At 41.7% G+C, this 20,667-nt stretch overlaps 1 protein-coding gene and 1 pseudogene across 14 annotated transcripts in view; one reads left to right on the plus strand and one right to left on the minus strand.

The window, feature by feature from the left end:
• LOC105463500 (tripartite motif containing 2) overlaps window positions 1–20,667 on the minus strand; it is a 186,232-nt gene that overhangs the window by 25,856 nt on the left and 139,709 nt on the right. For 13 of the 14 annotated variants that reach the window (XM_011710630.2, XM_071092916.1, XM_011710619.3 and 10 more), the window contains 3 exons: window positions 19,707–19,858; window positions 18,348–18,528; window positions 16,793–17,516 (listed from right to left, as the gene is read on the minus strand). In XM_011710630.2, the coding sequence (XP_011708932.1) occupies window positions 16,793–17,516; window positions 18,348–18,528; window positions 19,707–19,858 (1,057 nt within the window). Of the gene's footprint in view, window positions 1–16,792; window positions 17,517–18,347; window positions 18,529–19,706; window positions 19,859–20,667 lie in introns of those variants that run through there. The other variant, XM_071092920.1, reaches the window with a different exon arrangement.
• On the plus strand, window positions 4,112–5,165 carry LOC105463499 (annexin A2 pseudogene; annotated as a pseudogene).

Below are 20,667 nucleotides of genomic sequence, written 5' to 3' on the forward strand. Positions count from 1 at the left end.
AAGCTAAATGTTTCCTAGTTAGAGAGAGAGAACCATTCTTCACATTTATAATTTCATTTATATTCAAAAGAGCAATTTGGGCTGGGCGCAGTGGCTCATGCCTATAATCCCAGCACTTTGGGAGGCTGAGGTGGATGAATCACCTGAGGTCAGGAGTTCGAGACCAGCCTGCCCAACATGGTGAAACCCCATCTCTACTAAAAATACAAAAATTAACTGGGCGTGGTGGTATGTGCCTGTAATCCTAGCTACTCGGTAGGCTGAGGCAGGAGAATCGCTTAAACATGGGAGGTGGAGGTTGCAGTGAGCCGAGATTATACCACTGCACTCTAGCCTAGATGACAGAACAAGACTCTGTCTCAAAAAAAAAAAAAAAAAGAGTCATTTGCTATTTTGTTTTTCGACATCAATGCAGTGCCTTAGGAAAGGGTAGACAAGGATGCACTGGTGATGGCTACTCACAAACTCTGCATCTCATCTACTAGCACCAGCGTGAAAGAAAAATTTGAGATCCAGATACTGTCATATTTTAATCCAAATGTATCAGAAGAAAGGATCTTTGATACTTGATCCACATAGAATCTCAATAACATGCGTGAATATGGAATCAATGAACATTCTTGAAATGGCGAGTTGTTTCTGGTAGTGGGGAGCAGGAAAGGAGTGGCTGGCCCTCGAAGGGGATATGTGCCAACATGGTTTGAAGGTAAGGAGAGCTCGAGTCTGTTGCCCACATGTAAATTAAATCACAAGGTCGGAGGAACATCTGTTTGTCTAACATTGCTTATATGTTTTTGAAAGAAGCTAGATGAAACAGGCACTGCCATTTTTATTTTATATTTGTTTTAAAACAAGTATTATTTTTGGTCTTTCCCCCATGTCTGAATAACAGCTAGGTAACAGGTACAGCAAAACAGATGGGCTAGAAACAGAAACAATTCTAAAATGCTCAGCTTAGAAATAATTTTTCAAAGGTGGTATGGACAAGCCAGGGTCTCTTAAGAATAAAAACTTCATTTATGAAAAAAATTTTATAGGCCAGGCATCATAGCTCGTGCCTGTAATCACAGCACTTTGGGAGGCTGAGGCAGGAGGACTGCTTGAGGCCAAGAGAGTTCAAGACAGCCTGGGCAACACAGTGAGAACCCGTCTCTACAAAAAAAAAAAATTGATAAACACAAGCATGGAATTAAACAATATGAGGAAATGAGGACCAATTAACTGAGACTGGACCATAAACCAAAGAAGAAGTGATTCTGTATAAAACCCAGACTGTTCTAGATTCTTGCTTATATAAAGTTGAAAGTGCACCCAGGGCTTAGAGGGCATACAGGTAGGGGGAAAGAAATACTGAAAAAAAAGAGAGAAGGGGTTAAGAAGCACCCAAACAGAGTAGATGAACACTGATTGACTGTCCTTGTGGTCCAGGTAGGGACAAAAACTGCCTGCTGCTCTCCTTCCTCTAACCTTCTGTCTATCCTGCTAGAAGGATGCCTATTCTATTCAGAAGACCCTGCAGGCAGTAGCAGCTGATAAAAGGAAGAGAAAAAAACAGAGAATATAGTGCTTTAGTACTAGTCAAGGAGGTGTCTTAGTCAAAAAGAGTCTGTTTTCCTTTTGAAAATATGGACATGATGTTGGAGGAGGGAAATATGAGCAAAAAAATACTAACACTTTTTGTTCTTTACAGAAATAAACACACATTTTTTCAGTGTGAGTAGAAACAGGCAATAGTTGTATTTTGGGGTATAATTTTAAAACTTGGAAAGATATTTAGTTGGATGCCATAGTAATATACCATTCAGAGCAAGGAGAAGGAAGACTCTATGCCTAGCTTGAAATGAATGTGAGATGTTCCACACCTGCTAATACTAGGTCACAAGAGCAATGGACTGTGTTGCAAAAGACCACACTGCTGGAAAGAGGTTCCATGACCCCTGCTGAACTCAAGGGCAATGTGTTGGCCCAGCTCTTATTCTTGGTTTGAATTGAAGGAGCGCTCAAGTCTGTTGCCCACATGTAAATTAAATCACAAAGTCGCAGGAACATCTGTTTGTCTAACATTGCTTACATATTTTTGAAAGAACCTAGATGAAATAGGGACTACCATTTTTATTTTGTAATACTGTTTAAAAAAAATCTTTTCTTTAAGCTCCATGGCTCGGTTTCTGAATGGCTGGTTGGCATTCCTGGTAACATCTCCTGATTCTTATGGACATCTTTTGTCGTATTGGAGATTATTGATTATTATTATTTTTCAAACTCTATCTGAAAGCACAGCAGAATCAGTGCATTACTCCTGAAGATTAAAAGGACACCACTAGCATATACTTGGGAGGACAATTGATGCCGACCATTTTCACCAACAGTTAAACTAGAAATATCTTGATGGTGATGCAGCACTATAGCATATTGTCATTATGCTGAAATGTTCAAGTGTTTGTAAAGTATCTTAAGACAATTCCAGAAGTTAGAAATAATTTGGGATCATGCCTTACTCTTCAAGCTTTTCAGTAAATTCTATTTCATTTGTAGAAAGTCTCTTCTCTCTCTCTAAAGTATTCTAAATATATTTTAAAAACTATTTCTTTCATAACAAATATAAATAACACAAAACACATATAATACTTATAAAATCTTTTTTATCTACTTTAATGTAAAAGATTTCATTTGACGGTTACATATTAGCTAGTAAAATGAATAACAAGAATTTTTAAAGTAACTATAATCAATTTGACAATTATTCTATAATTCCATAATTAAACCATTTTGTTTTTCCAGATACAAGTCTAGCCTATGAAGCACAAAATGAATTTTTAATTCAACAGCTTCTCACCCATATTCTTCCTGGTCACTTCCACCTACCCCTCCAGGAAGATTAGAGAAGGTGAACCCTTAGACTGAAATAGGGGATCAATAAATGCAGATTTCCTCTCACCACCCATTCCAACTTCATGTGAAATTAATGCTGGCCGGGCACAATGGCTCGCACCTGTAATCCCAGCACTTTGGGAGGCCAAGGTGGGTGGATCACTTGAGGTCAGGAATTTGAGACCAGCCTGGCCAACATAATGAAACCCCATCTCTACTAAAAATACAAAAAATTAGCTGAGCATGGTGGCACATGCCTGTAATCCCAGTTACTCAGGAGGCTGAGGCAAGAGAATGGTTTGAACCCAGGAGGCAGTGGTTGCAGTGAGCTGGGATCATGCCACTGCACTTCAGCCTGCAAGATTCCATCTCAAAAATAATAAATAAATAAATAAATAAAGGAAGTTAGTGCTAAATAAATCTAGACGTTTTGAATGGAATGATGCAACAAGATGAAACTGAGCCAAGTGTAGTATCTAACACAGGATCTTCAGTCAAGTAGATGCTTAACAAATGTTTGCTGGATGAAAAAGTGCATGAAGAAGTTATTAATGAATGAGTAAATTACAACCCCCATTACATTGCTAGAAAACAAAATGTTCAATCATATTTATAGCACTTTCATATACATTCTCTCACATACCATCCCATGAGATAACAGGACAAACATTATCATCCCCATTTTATAGATGAGAAAGTTGAAGCTAGACACATTGCAGAGATCGTCAGAGACGGGGGAAGAATAAAACCTGGTTTCCCTTATCCTTCGCATAACACTTTTCTCCCCATTACACACATGGCTTCTTCTGGGTTTCGGGGGTGAAGATAATTACATTTTGGGCTCACATGAATCATGTTTTCTCTTTAAAATCCTTTAGAAAACCCCATCCTTTAACACATGATACTTTATTTAACTGTCTGTATCCTTCACTACACTGTAAGCTGCTTGAGGGCAGGAGCAACATCTGTCCTGTTCACCACTGCATTCTATAACACAGCACAGTGCCTAGCACTTAGTCAATATTAGTTGCATCTTTTTCCACTTGAAATGCAAGAAGAGTTCCCAAGGATGAGATTCTCAAGGATGGGGTGATGGTCCTATAATGACCTAAGATGCCAACTTTGCATGACCTCCCTCCTCATATATTTTAGGGAGGAAAGGTGGTAGTTTGCAGAGGTGGGGCAGGGGAGAGGGGCATAAAATAATATATTTTCAGCTCAGCATCTGGGGATACTCTCAGATCTCGGTGCTCAGCCCAGCTTCCTTCAAAATGTCTACTGTTCATGAAATCCTGTGCAAGCTCAGCTTGGAGGGTGAACACTCTACACCCCTAAGTGCATATGGGTCAGTCAAAGCCTACACCAACTTTGATGCTGAACAGGATACTTTGAACACTGAAATGGCCATCAAGACCAAAGGCGTGGATGAGATCACCACTGTCAACATTTTGACTAACCACAGCAATGCACAGAGACAGGATATTGCCTTCACCTGCCAGAGAAGGACCAAAAAGGAACTTGCATCAGCACTGAAGTCAGCCTTATCTGGCCACCTAGATAGTGCCTTTGGGCCTATTAAAGACACCTGCTCAGTATGACGCTTCTGAGCTAAAAGCTTCCATGAAGGGGCTGGGAACCAACGAGGACTCCCTCATTGAGATCATCTGCTCGAAAACCAACCAGGAGCTGCAGGAAATTAACAGAGTCTAAAGGAAATGTACAAGACTGATCTGGAGAAGGACATTATTTCAGACACATCTGGTGACTTCTGCAAGTCACCAGATGCGTTGCCCTAGCAAAGGGTAGAAGAGCAGAAGATGGCTCTGTCATTGATTATGAACTGATTGACCAAAATGCCCGGGATCTCTATGACACTGGGGTGAAGAGGAAAGGAACTGATGTTCCCAAGTGGATCACCATCATGACCGAGCAGAGCATGTCCCACCTCCAGAAAGTATTTGATAGGTACAAGAGCTACAGCCCTTATGACATGTTGGAGAGCATCAAGAAAGAGGTTAATGGAGACCAAGAAAATGCTTTCCTGAAGCTGGTCCAGTGTATTCAGAACAAGCCCCTGTATTTTGCTGACTGGCTGTACCACTCCATGAAGGGCAAGGGGACTCGAGATAAAGGTACTGATCAGAATCATGGTCTCCCACAGTGAAGTGGACATGTTGAAAATTAGGTCTGAATTCAAGAGAAAGTACAGCAAGTCCCTGTACTATTACATCCAGCAAGACACTAAGGGTGCTGTACCTGTGTGTTGGAGATGGCTGAAGCCCAACACAGCATGAGCATCCAGAAATGATGCTCCCCATGCTTCCAGCTAACAGGTCCAGAAAACCAGCTTGTGACTAACAGTCCCCGTGGCTGTTCCTGTGAGGATGATATTAGCATTGCCCCCAACCTCATTTTAGTTGCCTAAGCAGTGCCTGGCTTTCCTGTCTAGTTTCTCCTGTAAGCCAAAGAAATGAACATTCCCAGGAGTTGGAAGTGAAGTCTATGATGTGAAACACTTTGCTTCCTGTGTACTGTGTCATAAACAGATTAATAAACTGAATCTGTACTTTAGAAACAAGTTAAAAATATATATATATATTTTCCTGTAAAGTCTCTGGATTCATGCTAAGCAATTTTATACATCCATTTTAAATTACACTGTTCCAGAGTAAAGTGTAAATAAAGTGAGTGTCTCATCAACTCATTAAGGTATGGTATATAATGAATTAAACAATTTGAGACTATTTACCTGTAATTCTTTCACTCCCTCCCACATCATCTGACTTCCCCTTTGTTCAATGACTCTTTTTAGTATAATAGCTGATAAAACCAGCTCATGGCTTCTAGTCAGCAAACTCTTTAATAGTCAAGGAAATATAATCCCTGTGTTTTAAATCATCATCAACAGATGCTCTAAACTATTTCTCTAAACTCATTCAGGATTGTTTCCTAATACAGCATTAGAGTAATGTAATAACTCACTCACAGTGGGCATACAATTAAGTTTTCAAGTATGAGAAGCATCAAATATCTCAACTTTGGAAAACCACAGTAGTTAAAGGGCATTTTCAATGAAGAGGAATCATTGTACAATTTAAAAGGCAGGGGCTTCACTTCTCTAAGCTTCCATTTCTTCAACAGCAAGGATAATTGTATGTTGTCCTAGTAACGTGGCTCTTGGCAGGGCAAGGGCTGGGAGCCTTGGAGGACAGGGGAGCTCTGATTTGTAGCATTTCCCATTTCTATAGTGTAAATGCTTTCATCAAGGCCAATTGCAAGCTACCAACATGAAGTCACTGAATAAGCCAGTATGACTTGGCTCCAGCATAACAAATATGATACTGTAGGGTTATTGGGAATGGAAAGTATATTGTATCTACTAAGAATTGTAAGTAGCACAATGCCTGGTTCAGAGAATGCCTCTTCCTTTCTCCTGCTTCCATTCCCCATCTATTCCTTCCTGAATGACAACACTTATCTTTGACATTTCACTGAAACTCATGATTTGAAGTAACTTCTCTATACTTTTCGCTTCCAAATTGATGTCTCTAGCTCTGACTTCTTTGCTGAGCTCCAAACCTATACTGCAAACTGCCTACTATACACTTTAACCTGGAAGATCAAAACTGAAACATATATGCTCTTCCTCTTAGCTTCCTTTTCTTGGTTAATAATGATAATGACAGTAGTAGTCAATATTTATTGAGTCCTTACCATGTGCCTGCACTGTTCTAAGCCTTTACATGCATTATTTTAATCCTCACCATATGTGGTATACATTAATATCATTCCCATTTTACAGATAAACTAAGGCACAGAGAGTTCCCCTAAGTCATATGGCTAATAGCAGGCTGGGATTCAAACTGGACAATTAAACTTTTTTTTTTTTTTTTTTTTTGAGATGGAGTCTTGTTCTGTCACCCAGGCTGGAGTGCAATGGCATGATCTTGGCTCACTGCAACCTCTACCTCTTGGGTTCGAGCGATTCTTCAGTCTCCTGAGTAGCTGGGATTACAGGCACCTACCACCACACCCGGCTAATTTTTGTGTTTTTAGTAGAGACAGGGTTTCACCATGTTGGTCAGGCTGGTCTCGAACTCCTGACCTCGTGACCCGCCCGCCTCAGCCTCCCAAAGTGCTGGGATTACAGGCATGAGCAATTAAACTTTTGGTCTCTGCTATAGTTTGAATGGGTCCCCCCAAAAAAGTTCCGGTTATTAGAACCTTAATTCCCAATGTGGTAGTGTTGGGAGGTCAGGTTTTTAAGGGGTTATTGGGTTGTGAGGGCAGAGCCCTCATGAATAGATCAATAGCATTTTGGAGGGGTGAGTTCTCACAAGAATGAATTGTTTTAAAAGGGAGCTAAGCTTGCTCTTGTGGTCTCTTTTGCATTTGCTCACTTATCCTTCAGTTTTTCCACCATATTATGATGCAGTACAAAAGCCCCAGCCAGAAGCTGTCACCACGCCTCTGGACTTCACAACCTCCAGAACCACAAGCCAAATAAACTTCTTTCCTTTATAAATTAACCAGTCTCAGATATTCTGTTACAGCAACAGAAAATGGACTGAGACAAGCTCTTTATCTACCATGTTTCTAACTAATTATGTTAACTATTAGTTCTAGACTACAACTATGAATATGCTAACTAGTACTACCTACTTTGCCTCTCTAAAATACTATTTAGTGCCAGGCATTGTTCCAAGCTTTTTTTTGCTGTTAATTAATTTAATCCTCAAAACAAAGGAAACTTTGTAACTTTATAAAAGAAACTGAGGCACTGAGAGGCTAAGCAACTTATCAAAAATTGCACAGATGGAAAAGTACCAGTGTTGGGGCAGTCTAGCTTCAAAGTTCACAGCCTTAACTATCTACTCTACTGCATCACTTCCCTACAGCACTCAAGTCTAACAGCTGGGAGTTTAAATTGTTCACCAAATTTCTCTCTCTCCTTCCAAAGCATTTTATAAACATACTGTCTTCTCTCTACTCCATCACATCACTCTTAATTCTGGCACTTATAATAGCTCATGTGGACTACTGCAAAAGCTTCTTAATCATCTCCCTGCTTCCTGGGAAACATTTCCAATAGATCTCCTATAATGCCTCCAGGTTCTCTGGAAAGTAAATATCTTAGTAAGTCACTACACTACATTACACCATTCAAAGCCTTCTCACCACCTATATAATAACTATGGTTTCCAAACCTTAGCATGTATAGGTATCACTGGAGCTTGCAGAATGCAGATCTTTGGTCCATCTCATGAGATTCTAATTCTGTAAGTGCAGTTTAGAATTCAGAAATTTTAAATTATACCAGGCACCTCAAGGCATTCTTGTGCATGTGGTTTATGGCCACACTTTGAGGAACACAGGTTCAGAGAACAAAGTCCCAGCTCCTTATCAAGGAAACAAGCTCATCTCTGCTTGTATCTCATTTCATTTGATGCTCCAAGATAATGGAATCATTTACAGTTCCTCAAACTACTCAGTTTCTCACTTTCATGTCTTTGTACCTGCTTTCCCTTCCTCTAAAACACTCTTTTCCTCCTTCCATCTGATAAATTCTTTCTCTTTCAAACCGAGCTTAAATTTAAATGTTATCTCAAGGGGCCAGGCATCGTGGCTTACGCCTGTAATCTCAGCACTTTAGGAGGCTAAGGAGGGCAGATCACTTGAGGCCAGGAGTTCAAGACCAGCCTGGTCAACATGGTGAAACCTCATCTCTACTGAAAATACAAAAATCAGCCAGGTGTGGTGGTACATGCCTGTAGCCCTAGCTACTTGGGAGGCTGAGGCAGGAGAATTACTTGAACCCAGGAGGTGGAGATTGCAGCAAGCTGAGATCGTGCCACTGCACTTCAGCCTGGACAGCAGAGCAAGACACTGTCTCAAAAAAAAAAAAAAAAAAAGAAAGAAAGAAAGAAAGAAAAAAAGTTATCTCTAGGAACCTTCCTTAACTTCCTTCCACATGCCAGCCTACTCCCCCCACCATCCTGACTTCTGTGCCTTGATTTATACTGAAATCGCTACATCTTTTACAAGTCTGTCCCCTTCTAAACTGCGGCCTCCTCTAGATCCAAGTAAGCATCTCATCATCTTTTATAAGGATGACCTAGCATAGAAGGTGCTCAGACAGCAGTCACATCCAACTAAGGGGCTGGATAATGAATGGGCAAATATGAAAATCTCAGTTGAAATTACCCCAAAAAATATAAAGGTATTGCCCAGAAAATGATGAATGTCATGAATCTATAAAATTAATACATGTATTTAGGGTTGTTGTATAAACACCAATACATGTTTTATGAAAACAATGTATCTTTAAGCATAAAATCAGTGCTACAAAAAGCTTAGTATGTATATTACCGGGTAAAAAGCAGAATCACAGTTGCCATCTCACATGTGTATGTGATTAGCTTTGAATGATTTCTGGATTATATGTGGCAGGCTTCAACACATGCACAAAATGATTATTCAATTCATAAATGTTCTATTATCACATACCTAACAGCACAAAGGCACAATTGTAGAACAAAGTTGAACTCTTTTTTTTTTTTTGAGACGGAGTCTCACTCTGTCACCCAGGCTGGAGTACACTGGCAAGATCTCAGCTCACTGCCATCTCCGCCTCCTGGGTTCCAGCAATTCTTCTGCTTCAGTCTCCCAGGCAGCTGGGATTACAGGTGCATGCCACCATGCCTGCCTGATTTTTATATATATATTTTTTACTAGAGATGGGGCTTCACCATGTTGGCCAAGCTGGTCTCAAACTGCTGACCTCAGGTGGTCTGCCCGCCACAGCCTCCCAAAGTGCTAGGATTACAGGCATGAGCCACCACGTCCAGCCAAAAGTTGAACTGTTTTAATTATAACATAAACTCTACTGATTTGTAGTCAAAGGTACGAATGTTGAAAAGCCAAGTTCTTAGGCCAGTGCTGTTTGATATTGCCTAGCATAGTCCCATGCGTGTGAATATGTATGAATGATTACCCCTGCAGCTGAATGCATTGTCACCTGATCTGTGTGTTCCTGGGCCTCCAAACCAGAGCCTGACAGTGGTGAGAGGGAAGTTAAATCATAAGGTAGTTTACAACTTATCCTATTCAAATCAGCAAAGTACTTATGCAAAGCATTCTTCTGGGTACTTTTTGGGAATTATATGTGACTAAAGACACCATCCTTGACCTCAAGGAATTTACCATCTTGGGTAATAAGACCCAGGCACAAGTAATAATAATCAAAGTGGATTCTGAAAGAGAAAGTGGTTTTTGAGGCAAGGATAAAATTGGGAAAAGAATTCATGGACAAAGGTGTGTGACAGCACAGAGGGCGTTCAAGCAGCCTGCACTGCTGATTTGTCCAACCTCATTACTTTTCATTCCTTTGAACTTTTTCACCCAATATAGGATGTGTCTTCGAAATAACAATCATGTCCTCTCCTCTTCACCTTTCTGTACCTCTTCACACTGGTCCCTTTGCCTGGGACACCAATTCTGCCTGCCAACCTGGGTAAGTCCTACCCATCATTAAAGGCCCGGTTTAAATTCCTTCCCATTTCTACAGCTTACCATCACCTATCTCATGCTGTTAGTTGCTCATACATCTATCATCACAAACTGTCAGCTGAAGAGGGCGACAGAGAATGTCATTTCTTTCATCTCTATATTCCCATCACCTAGAATAATGCCTGGCAGGCACTAGGTGCCCTAGAAATGTTTTTTGAGGTATATTATTGCATAGTGAGTGTTGTCTTTTGACTAGATACTGGATTTGAATGTAAAGTTAAAGAGGAATGCAAGAAAAAAAAAATCGACAACAACAATGTAGGAATGAATTTAACCAAGGAGGTAAAGGATCTGTACACAGAAAACTATAAGACATTGATGAAAAAAATTGAAGACAACCCAAATAAATAAAAAGATGGCTCATATTCATAGATTGGAAGAATATTAACAAAATGCCCATACCCTCAAGTGATCTAAAATGCAACTGCTATCAAAATATCAATGACATTTTTCACAGAAATAGAAAAAGCAATCCTAAAATTCATATGGAACCACAAAAACTCCCAAATAGCCAAAGCAATGTTGAGCCAAAAGAACAAAGCTGGAGGCATCATACCATCTTATTTCAAAATCGACTTCAAAGCTATAGTAATCAAAACAGCATGGTACTGGCATAAAAACATAGACCATTGGTACAGAATAGACAGCTCAGAAATAAATCCACACATTTACAGTTGATTTTCAACAAAGATGCCATGTGCACACAATGAGGAAAGATCAGTCTCTTCAATAAATGGTGCTAGGAAAACTGGATATCTACATGCAGAAGAACGAAATCAGACTTTCATCTCACACCATATACAAAAATCAACTCAAACTGGATTAGAGACTTAAACATAACACCTGAAACTGTAAAACCACTAGCAGAAAACATAGGGAAAAACTCCATGACACTGTTCTGGGCAATGATTTTTTGAATATGAATGCAAAAGCACAGGCAACAAAAGCAAAAATGGACACATAGAATTACATCAAACTAAAGAGCTGTACAGCAAAGGATCACCAGAGTGAAGAGACAACCTACAGAATGGGAGAATATTACATCTTGATAAGAGGTTAATATCCAAAATACACAAGGAATTCAAACAACTCAATAGAAAGAAAAAAAATAGCCTGATTTTAAAATAGGCAAAGGTTGGCTGGGTGTGGTGGTGCCTGCCTATAGTTCCAGCTACTCCAGAGGTTGAGATGGGAGAACCGCTTGAGCCCATTGAGCCCAGAGTTTGAATTCAGCCTGGGCAACAAGGTGAGACCCCATGTCTATTTTTTTTTTTTTTTTTTTGAGACAGAGTCTTGCTCTGACACTTGGGCTGGAATGCAGTGGCGTGATCTTGGCTAACTGCAACCTCTGCCTCCTGGGTTCAAGCGATTCTCCTGCCTCAGCCTCCCGAGTAGCTGGGACTACAGGCGTTTGCCACCACACCTGGCTAATTTTTGTATTTTCAGTAGAGATGAGGTTTCATATGTTGGCTAGGCTGGCCTTGAACTCCTGCCCTCAGGTGATCCACTCACCTTGACCTCCCAAGGTGCTGGGATTACAGGCATCAGCCACTGGGGCCGGCCTCCATGTCTATTTTTAAAATACAAATAAAATTAAAAAAAAAAAAAAAACAGGCAAAGAACCTGAATAGATATTTATCAAAAGAAGACATACAAATGGCCAACCAGTATATCAAAAATGTAATCTCAGCACTTTGGGAGGCCAAGGTAGGTGGATCACAAGGTCAAGAGATCGAGACCATCCTGGCCAACATGGTGAAACCCTGTCTATACTAAAACTACAAAAATTAGCTGGGCGTGGTGGTACACGCCTGTAGTCCCAGCTACTTGGGAAGCTGAGGCAGGAGAATCACTTGAACCTGGGAGGCAGCGGTTACAGCGAGCTGAGATCATGCCACTGCACTCCAGCCTGGCAACAGAGAATCCATCTCAAAAAAAAAAAAAAAAAAAAAAAAGTTGAATATCATTAATCATTAGGAATATGCAAATTAAAACCACAATGAGATAATACCTCATACCTGTTAGAATGGCTATTACCAAAAACACAAAAGAAAAAATTAGTCAGGTATAGTGGCACATGCCTGTGGTCCCAGCTACTTGGGGGGCTTTAGTGGGAGGATCTGGAGGTTGAGGCTGCAGTGAGCCATGATCTCACCATTGTACTCCAGTCTGGGGAAACAGAGCGAGACTCTGTCTCAAAAAACAGATAAAAGATATCAAGTGTTGGCAGAGATGTGGAGACAGTGGACCCTGGCACAGGTTGGTGGGAATGTAAATTAGTACAGCCATTATGGAAAACAGTATGGAAGTTCTTAAAAAAATTAAAAATACAACTATCATATGAACCAGCAATCCCAGTACTGGGTATATATCTGTTAGAAACAAATTTTTGGTGCCCCAAAGAAATAGCACTCGAACATAAATTTAATTTTCTCAGCAAGGCAATTTTTACTTCTATAGAAGGGTGTGACTTGCAAATGGAGTAATGGCGAGAGCACACCTGGACAAGGGAGGGGAAGGAGTTCTTATCCCTGATGCAGGTAGCCCCTACTGTTGTGTCGTTCCCCTATTGGCTAGGGTTGGACCACACAGTCTAAGCTAATTCCGATTGGCTATTTTAAAGAGAGTAGGGGTATGAGCCAGAGTGGTGGGGTGAGTATTTTGGTGGGAAGGACAGTTAGGAACAGGTAACTAAAGGTGACTTAGGTCAGAGCAGGTGACAGAGGTGACTCAGGTCAAAGCAGGTGATCAGGATGAGTCAGGATGGAGAAGGTGACCAGGGGAACAGATGTGAACTACCAATTAAAACTGATGGAAAAGGTTGTTTCTGAAACTACGAGGAAGTTAACTTTAAAATGGAGGACAAAGAACTGAACATACTGACATACTGATTCTTTAAAGAGAAATCTAGAACTCACTGTATCTAAAATATCTAAAGAAAACAAAGTCAGGATGTCAAAGAGATATCTGCACCCCCATGTTTCACTGCAGCACTGTTCACAATAGCCAAGATATGGAATCAACTTAAGTGTCCATCAACAAATGAATAAAGAAAATGTGGTATATATATATACAATGGAATACTATTCAGCTTCAAAAAGAGGAAATCCTGTCATTTGTGACAACATGGGTGAACCTGGAGGACATTATGCCAGGCACAGAAAGACAAATAATACATGATCTCACTTATATGAAGAATCTAAAATTGTTGAATTCATAGCAACAGACAGTAAAATGGTAGACACCAGAGGCTGGGAAGGGTGGGGGTAAAAGGACTGGAGAGATGTTGATCAAAAGACAGAAAAATTTAGTTTAAAAAGAGGCATAAGTTCAAGAGAACTATTGTAAATCATGGTGACTGTAGTTAATATATTATGGCCAGGATGGTGGCTCACGCCGGTAATCCTAGAACTTTGGGAGGCTGAGATGGGCAGATTGTTTGAGCCCAGGAGTTTGAGACCAGCCTGGGTAACATGGTGAGACCCAATCCCTACAAAAAAACGAAAACAAATATTAGCTGGGCTTGGTGACATGCAACTGTGGTCCCTGCTACTTGGGAGGCTGAGGTGGGAGGATCACCTGAGCCCAGAAGGTAGAGGCTACAATGAGCCATGATCATGCTACTGTACTCCAGTCTGGCCAACAGAGCAAGGCCTGTTTCAATAACAAGAAAAAAAAATTATATACACTTGAAAGCTGCTGAAAGAGTGGATTGTAAGTGTTCTCTCTAGAAAAAAATGATAAATATGTGAGGTAATGCATATGTTAGCCTGATTTAGCCATTCAATAAGGTATACATATATCAAAACATCATGTTGTACACCATGAATATATACACATTTGGAGATTAGGTCTTTGAAGGGGTGATTAAATTAAAATGAGGCTGTTAAAGTGGGGCCCTAATCTAATATGATTGGTGTTCTTATAGGAAGAGGAAGAGACAGTAGGGGCCGAGCCACAAAGGGATGACTATGTGAGGACAAAGAGGCAGGAAGGTGGCCATCTGCAAGGACAGAGGCCTCAGAGGAAACCCACTCTCCCAGCACCGGGATTTTAGACTTCTAACTCTAAAACAGTTCCAGTTTTTCAGAACCGTGAGAAAATAAATGTGTGGCATTTAAGCCACCCAGACTGTGGAATTTTGTTATGGTAGCTTTAGCAAACTAAGACAGCATCTTTACTTCATTGATAAAGTCAGACATCGTGCTGCATGCCAGGCACTGTTCTAAGTTCTTTACGAATGTTTACACATTTAAACACCTTTCCATCAGTGCCAATACATCACTATGGCTGCATTTCTCAATGGGTAGGAGGGGAGAAGATATACCCCCTTGTCCCTGGGGTGGGAGCTGGCGACTCAAAACCAGTATAGTTTGAGCACAGGAAACCCCCGAAAGACATGTCTCTTTCCTCAAGTGGGTATCAGAGATGATGATGATGATGACGATGAAAAACAAGAGTAAAATCTTAGCTACCATTAATTGAGCTCTTTCCCTACACAGGCACATGCCAGGCGTATTACAAGAATTCTCTCATTTCACCCCCAACAGCAACCTTAAGATTTATATAATATTTCATTCCCTTTGCTTTACAGAGGAGAAAACACTGTTCAAAAAGGGTAAGCCAGTTGCCCAGCTGGTGAGAAGAATCAAGATTCCGACCCAGATCTGCCCAATTCCAGTTCTGAGTCTTTCACTGCACATGGCCTAGGGGAGTAGACTGGGGTCACTTGGTGGGAGGTGTGGTGGGTGAAGGTTTATATGAGAAAATGAATTTCTTTGTAATGCAAGAGATCAGTGGGGAGCCAGCAAGTTTTTTGAAACGAAAAGGTAGTAGGGATAATCTAAAAGCCTTATCAATTATACATGCAAAAACAATAGCTCTCATTCATTTAGCTCCCCCTACATGTCAAGCATTCAGCTTGGAACTTAGAATAGTTCTAATAAGCAAATATTTTTGCATTTTCATTTCATGGACATAGAAGGTGAAGTTCAGGGAAGCTGAAAGATTTGTCCAAGGCTCAAGTAAGCAGTGGAACCGGAGTGGCAGACCTGGGCGCCTCCCAGTCCTCCATCCACCCAAGCTCGTCCACTCTGCTCTGGTGGAGAATCAACAACCCCTGCACCCATATTGCACATCTGGCTATGAATGTATGAGGGCTTCCATGCTCTGAACAGACAAGTTACATATCATATCATGGTCTTTACCAAGATTCAGCCTGAAGCATTAACAGTGAGCAGCTCTGCCCAAGAATGTTCCACAGAGCCTTCATCTCCCAAGATGTTTCCCACGGAAAAAGTTCTATGGTTGGAAGTTTGGATGTGCTGCCTGTTATCTACCCTTCTCCTGCCTAAGAGACTTACAATGCACATCAGCAGATTCTAAAGGTTTTAAGAAGTTCTGAAATTTAAAAAGGTCAACTTCTTTCATTTAGCCTAAGGTTTCCCCAATTTATTTGAACCACAGAATTGTTTTTCTATGTGTGCCAGCTAACATACAGTGCAGCACCCTTTCAGAGATACTGCATTATTAGATGAAAGAGGGAGGAAGAGAAGTCTACTTTTTGAAGCTAACTAAAACGCAGACTTTTCTCCCCTTAAGAATTATCAAGCCCTTTGTTGTTTACATTTAGTTGCTTTCTACTGAGAACACAGACAGTTTAAAAAGACAGAGACCACAAATCAGAGGAGGGAAGGGCTATTTGCATTCCCAACTCTCTTGGCTCATCCTGTACCTTCTTACTTCCACCCCAACTCCGCCCCAACCCCATTCTTTCTCCAAGTTTCCACCCCTCCTCCTCTCCTTCGGGCTGCTCTCCAGCTACACACAGCTAGAGGTGGTTGCAACTTGCAATGCACACATCCCCTCCCTCCTGCAATGCAGAAGCAGTGACAGGGAGGCATCAGATGCTCTGCCCAGCGTACAGCCTCAGCTCTGGCACAAGAAGACACTCCCAGGGAAGAGGGGCATTGTGGTGGAGGTGGGGGGAGGATTGACAATTTTTCCTTTAAGATTTTCAGATTACGGGTGCTACGATTTTTCTATTTCTCTTTTTGCTTATTTTCGGCTTGTAATTTCCTACAATGAATATGCAGCACTTGTGTCTTCAGGAGGAGGAAGAACAGAAAGGAGCGAGTAGGGAGGAGACTAGAGGCGGAAGAGAAGGAAATATCATCTCTGGAGGAGACTGCATAGCTCGACTAACAAAAGACATGAAATTTTACAGCAGTACATCTCCCAACACCTGCAGGTAGAGTTCCTGGCTGCAGTGTTGCTATTTGCAATGACACGTGCCCAGTTACCCCTTAACCAGTGCCAGCTCAGGCATCAGGCACAGAAGCCCTCTCCTTACCCACTCGAAAGATCAAATCGTCTTCGATGGGATTCTCTTTTCGTTTTCCAGTGCTGTACATGCTTGCGGGTCTTTTCACAGCTTTCTGCTTGACGTGGCCGCTCCCTGGGGACTTAACGCGCCTCTTCACGCCTTCGGTGGTGGGAGACACGTCAGCGGATCGGATCACTTTCAGCTTAAACGGGCTGCCTCGGATGTGCTGGTCATAGAGTCTCAGAGACAGGGTAAAGTCCCCTTCCTTCTGGACAGTGTACAAAAACTCATAGGTGCCGTTCTTGTTGTCCAGGATCTCCCCGTCTGCCACGCTCCCGTCCGGGGTGCTCAGTTCGGCGGTGAGGTAGGCGTTGCCGGTTTTGCACAGCTCACCGTCTTTGTCCTTGGTGGTGATGGTGACGGACATGGGCTGCCCGATGATGGTCTGCCGCAGCCCCTCGCCCGTGGCCACCGTCTCTGAGGCGACGGCGTTGGTGGTTAAGATCGTCCCGAGGTTGTGGATGGATTTCTTCAGCCCCTCAGTTTCCACGATGAAATCCAGCTGGTCGTTCTCCCGCGGATGCAAGGGGAAGTCCTGGTCGGCCAGCTCGTTCAGCTTCTCGCTCATCTGCTTCTTCACCAGCAGGACCTCGGTCTCCGTGCCATGGTTGAGGGCCTGCGCTGTGAAGTTGCTGCAGCTCTTAATGCTCTCCTGCCCCTGGAGCAGAGTATCCAGCTGCGACTGGAGGACCTGCGGGAAAACCAGAGGCCTGGTGAGCTGTCCCACAGGGCGGGGCCCAGCCCGGGGCAGTGCCCTCCCCCGGCGAGGAGGAGGCTCTACACCTGCCCACGCAGGTGGCTCTGAGCAATTGGTGTTTGTCAACCCAGGGAACCCAGTGCTAATGCAAAGTCCTAAATTGTATTCCCAGTACCTTCTCGAGGTTTCCCTTCCGCCTTGCCCTCTCTTCCACACATGTATTTCTTGGCTCATGTGTTTTGGAGAGGGGAAAACAGAAAGGTCACTACCAAGAGCACAGCAAACTAATTGCTATGCCTGACATCTGAAATATTCATTATTCGGCATCTTTCCCCAGTGTCCAAAGCTGCCCCATCACCACCTAAAGGAACAGGAAGGAAACAAATGAAAACTCTCCACACCGGAACATCAGAGGTTTTTCATCCCTGTTTTGTGAACAGATATGCAGAGTTAAACAAAGGCTGCAGTCAGGGTTCATTTTGAAGCTGACTAACAGGTTGGTGTGGGTGAGAGAGCAATTAAGAAACTATTTCACGTTATAACTGAGGAATGAAAACAATCCAGTTTAACTCTAAATCCTGAAAGCATTATATTATAGTCAACCGTGCCTCTTGTCAAATTATAAACTAGTACTTAAAGTCACAGAGTCATCAAATTTTGCTGAAAATAGGGAAAAAAAATAGCTGGATATTACATTCAGTGAAAACTATAGTTTACTATACAATGATGACACTTAAGGACCCCTTGTTGCTATTAGGAAACAATAAGCTAGTGCCCTTGGATATCATGTCTCTTCTAGGACATCTGTAATGATTCTGGTCTTACTTTGTGTTTGAGGCCATAGTTGACCTCCAGTTCCATAAGCAGCACACTCTTGCGCACATTTAAAGTCTTCTGGAGCTCATCAAAGGTGGAATGAATGTCATCCACAATGCTGGCCTTCTGGTTGGTTAACTGATGAATGATTTCCGAGATGAACTGAAGAGCAGAATCTATTTCTGGGAGCCTGGTGGACAGTCGTTAAAGGTCGTTATTTAACCTCAACCCAGAAATAGTCCAAAATCTATCTAAACACTACATTTTTGTTTAAAAAAGTTTCTATGCCTTTCATCATCTTTAAAAAACAATAACCAGAGAACAGAATAAGATATGACATAATTACTGCCTCAGAGAGAAGAGATTTTGTCTCTTTAGAGACAATCAAAATTGTCAATTTCAATCTACCATCAATTGTCCAATTTTGATAATTAATTAAGGGTATAAAGACTTGAAGTTCTCTGAAAAGCCATTCTGGCCAGATTAATTCTTTGTTGCAGGGGCCGTCTGGTGCACTGTAGGATGTTTAACAGCATCCTGTCCTCTACCAGATGCCAATAGCTCTCCCTGCCCTGCCTCCCATTCCCCAACCCCCTGCCAAAACACACAGTTGTGACACGAAAAATTCTCCAGGCATTGCTGAATGGCCGAGAACCACCATTCTAGATAGTTGTATCTTTTCCCCTAGCCACATAAAACACTTATCCATACTCAGATTCTTGAGAACTTCTCGTAAGTTTCCAAATTCTTTGAATTACTACAGAACAACCACACTTTTCTCACTGCAGCTATCAGTAGAGAGATTTCTTTTGTCTGCTTTTCTGCTGGTTTCTCATTTCCTCTCTTTGGTCTTTCTCATGCACCACTCAGCTACTCTGTTCCTTCATTTCTGTGCCAAAGAAGGAACTTGGAAGCAGGAAAACAAGGAAAATTAGCAATCATTGCTCAAGACCATTTTGCAGAGCTCAGATAGAAAGGAGCCAACCACAGCCAACAAAATGGCCTGTATGTGTGTCAGGAACAGCAGATAAGGAAGGCTCCTCAGAGAGCCTGGTTTCAGGGATGAATTTCAGAACTCTCCTGAGAGCACGTTCTTTGAGTGTACTTTAATTCATGTAATCATACTTAGGCACTAAAACAAAAATGCCACTCATAACATAAGGAGGTTGGAGTTCTACCAACAGGCAGAAGACAACCTTCCACGCTCATTAGTTTATGACAACAAATCCATGATAAAAGAACTTATTTACCCACAAAGCCTGATATCTCAAGGGAAATATGAACCTACTGCTGTACTTAGACAAGAGGCCATGAGGCCAGGCCCCAAGTACAGGCAGCCAGTTGGGGGTTTGGGGAGGGGTCCCCCACCTTTTGTTGACAGCATCCAACTGGACCTGGAGCGAGGCCTTGTGCTGTTCCACCACATCCTTGAGCGGAACTGTGGGGTGCTCTGCGTGCTCCCCCTCCGTGCACTCCCGACACATGGCAGTCTCACAGGACTGGCAGTAAAATTCCATCACCTGTGGATGACACAAGAAAAGTTCCTGGTTCTGGGCCACGGGTTGAGGGCTTACTCTACACTAAGCACTTGCCTTGCAGTCTCTCATAATTAAATGAGAGCCACCCCAGAATGTCAGCATTATTAAGTCCAGCTTCACACGAGAAAAGGAAGGATACATTTTTATGTGACAGGTCTCAGAAGTGGAGCTGACTTCTAAGCTCCTTCTATAACCATAAAACCAGCTTTTGGGTATCCACTCCCCTAAGGCAGAACAGTATAGGGCTGTGGCGCTCAAACATTTTGATCTCAGGACCCCATTATAATCTTTAAAAATTATTGAGGACTCCAAAAGAGCTTTTGTGTATGTGAGTTATATTTATAGATATTTCTTATATTAAAAATTGAAACTAGGCTGGGTGCAGTGGCTTATGCCTATAATCCCAGCACTTTGGGAGGCCAAGGCTGGAGGATTACTTGAGGCCAGGAGTTTGAGACCAGCCTGGGAAACATAGCGAGACTCTGTCTCTACAAAACATTTAAAAATTAGTATTTAATCAAATTTTTAAAAATTAGAACTGATAAAAATTTTGAAGTATTTAATTTATTAAAAGCAGTAATAAGCCCATTAAATGTTAATGTGAATAATGTAATTTATGAAAATAAATATATTGTGAAAAACAAAAAAATGTTGTGGGAAGAATGGCATTGTTTTCCATTTTTGTAAATATCTGCAGCGTCTGGCTTAACAGAAGATAGCTGGAGATTTGTATCCGCTTCCACATTGAGTTCGTTGTGATAGCATACATCACATAGCCTGTGGAAAATTCC

This window comes from Macaca nemestrina, chromosome 3 (assembly GCF_043159975.1).
Source record: "Macaca nemestrina isolate mMacNem1 chromosome 3, mMacNem.hap1, whole genome shotgun sequence".
NCBI classification, from domain to species: Eukaryota; Metazoa; Chordata; class Mammalia; order Primates; family Cercopithecidae; genus Macaca; species Macaca nemestrina.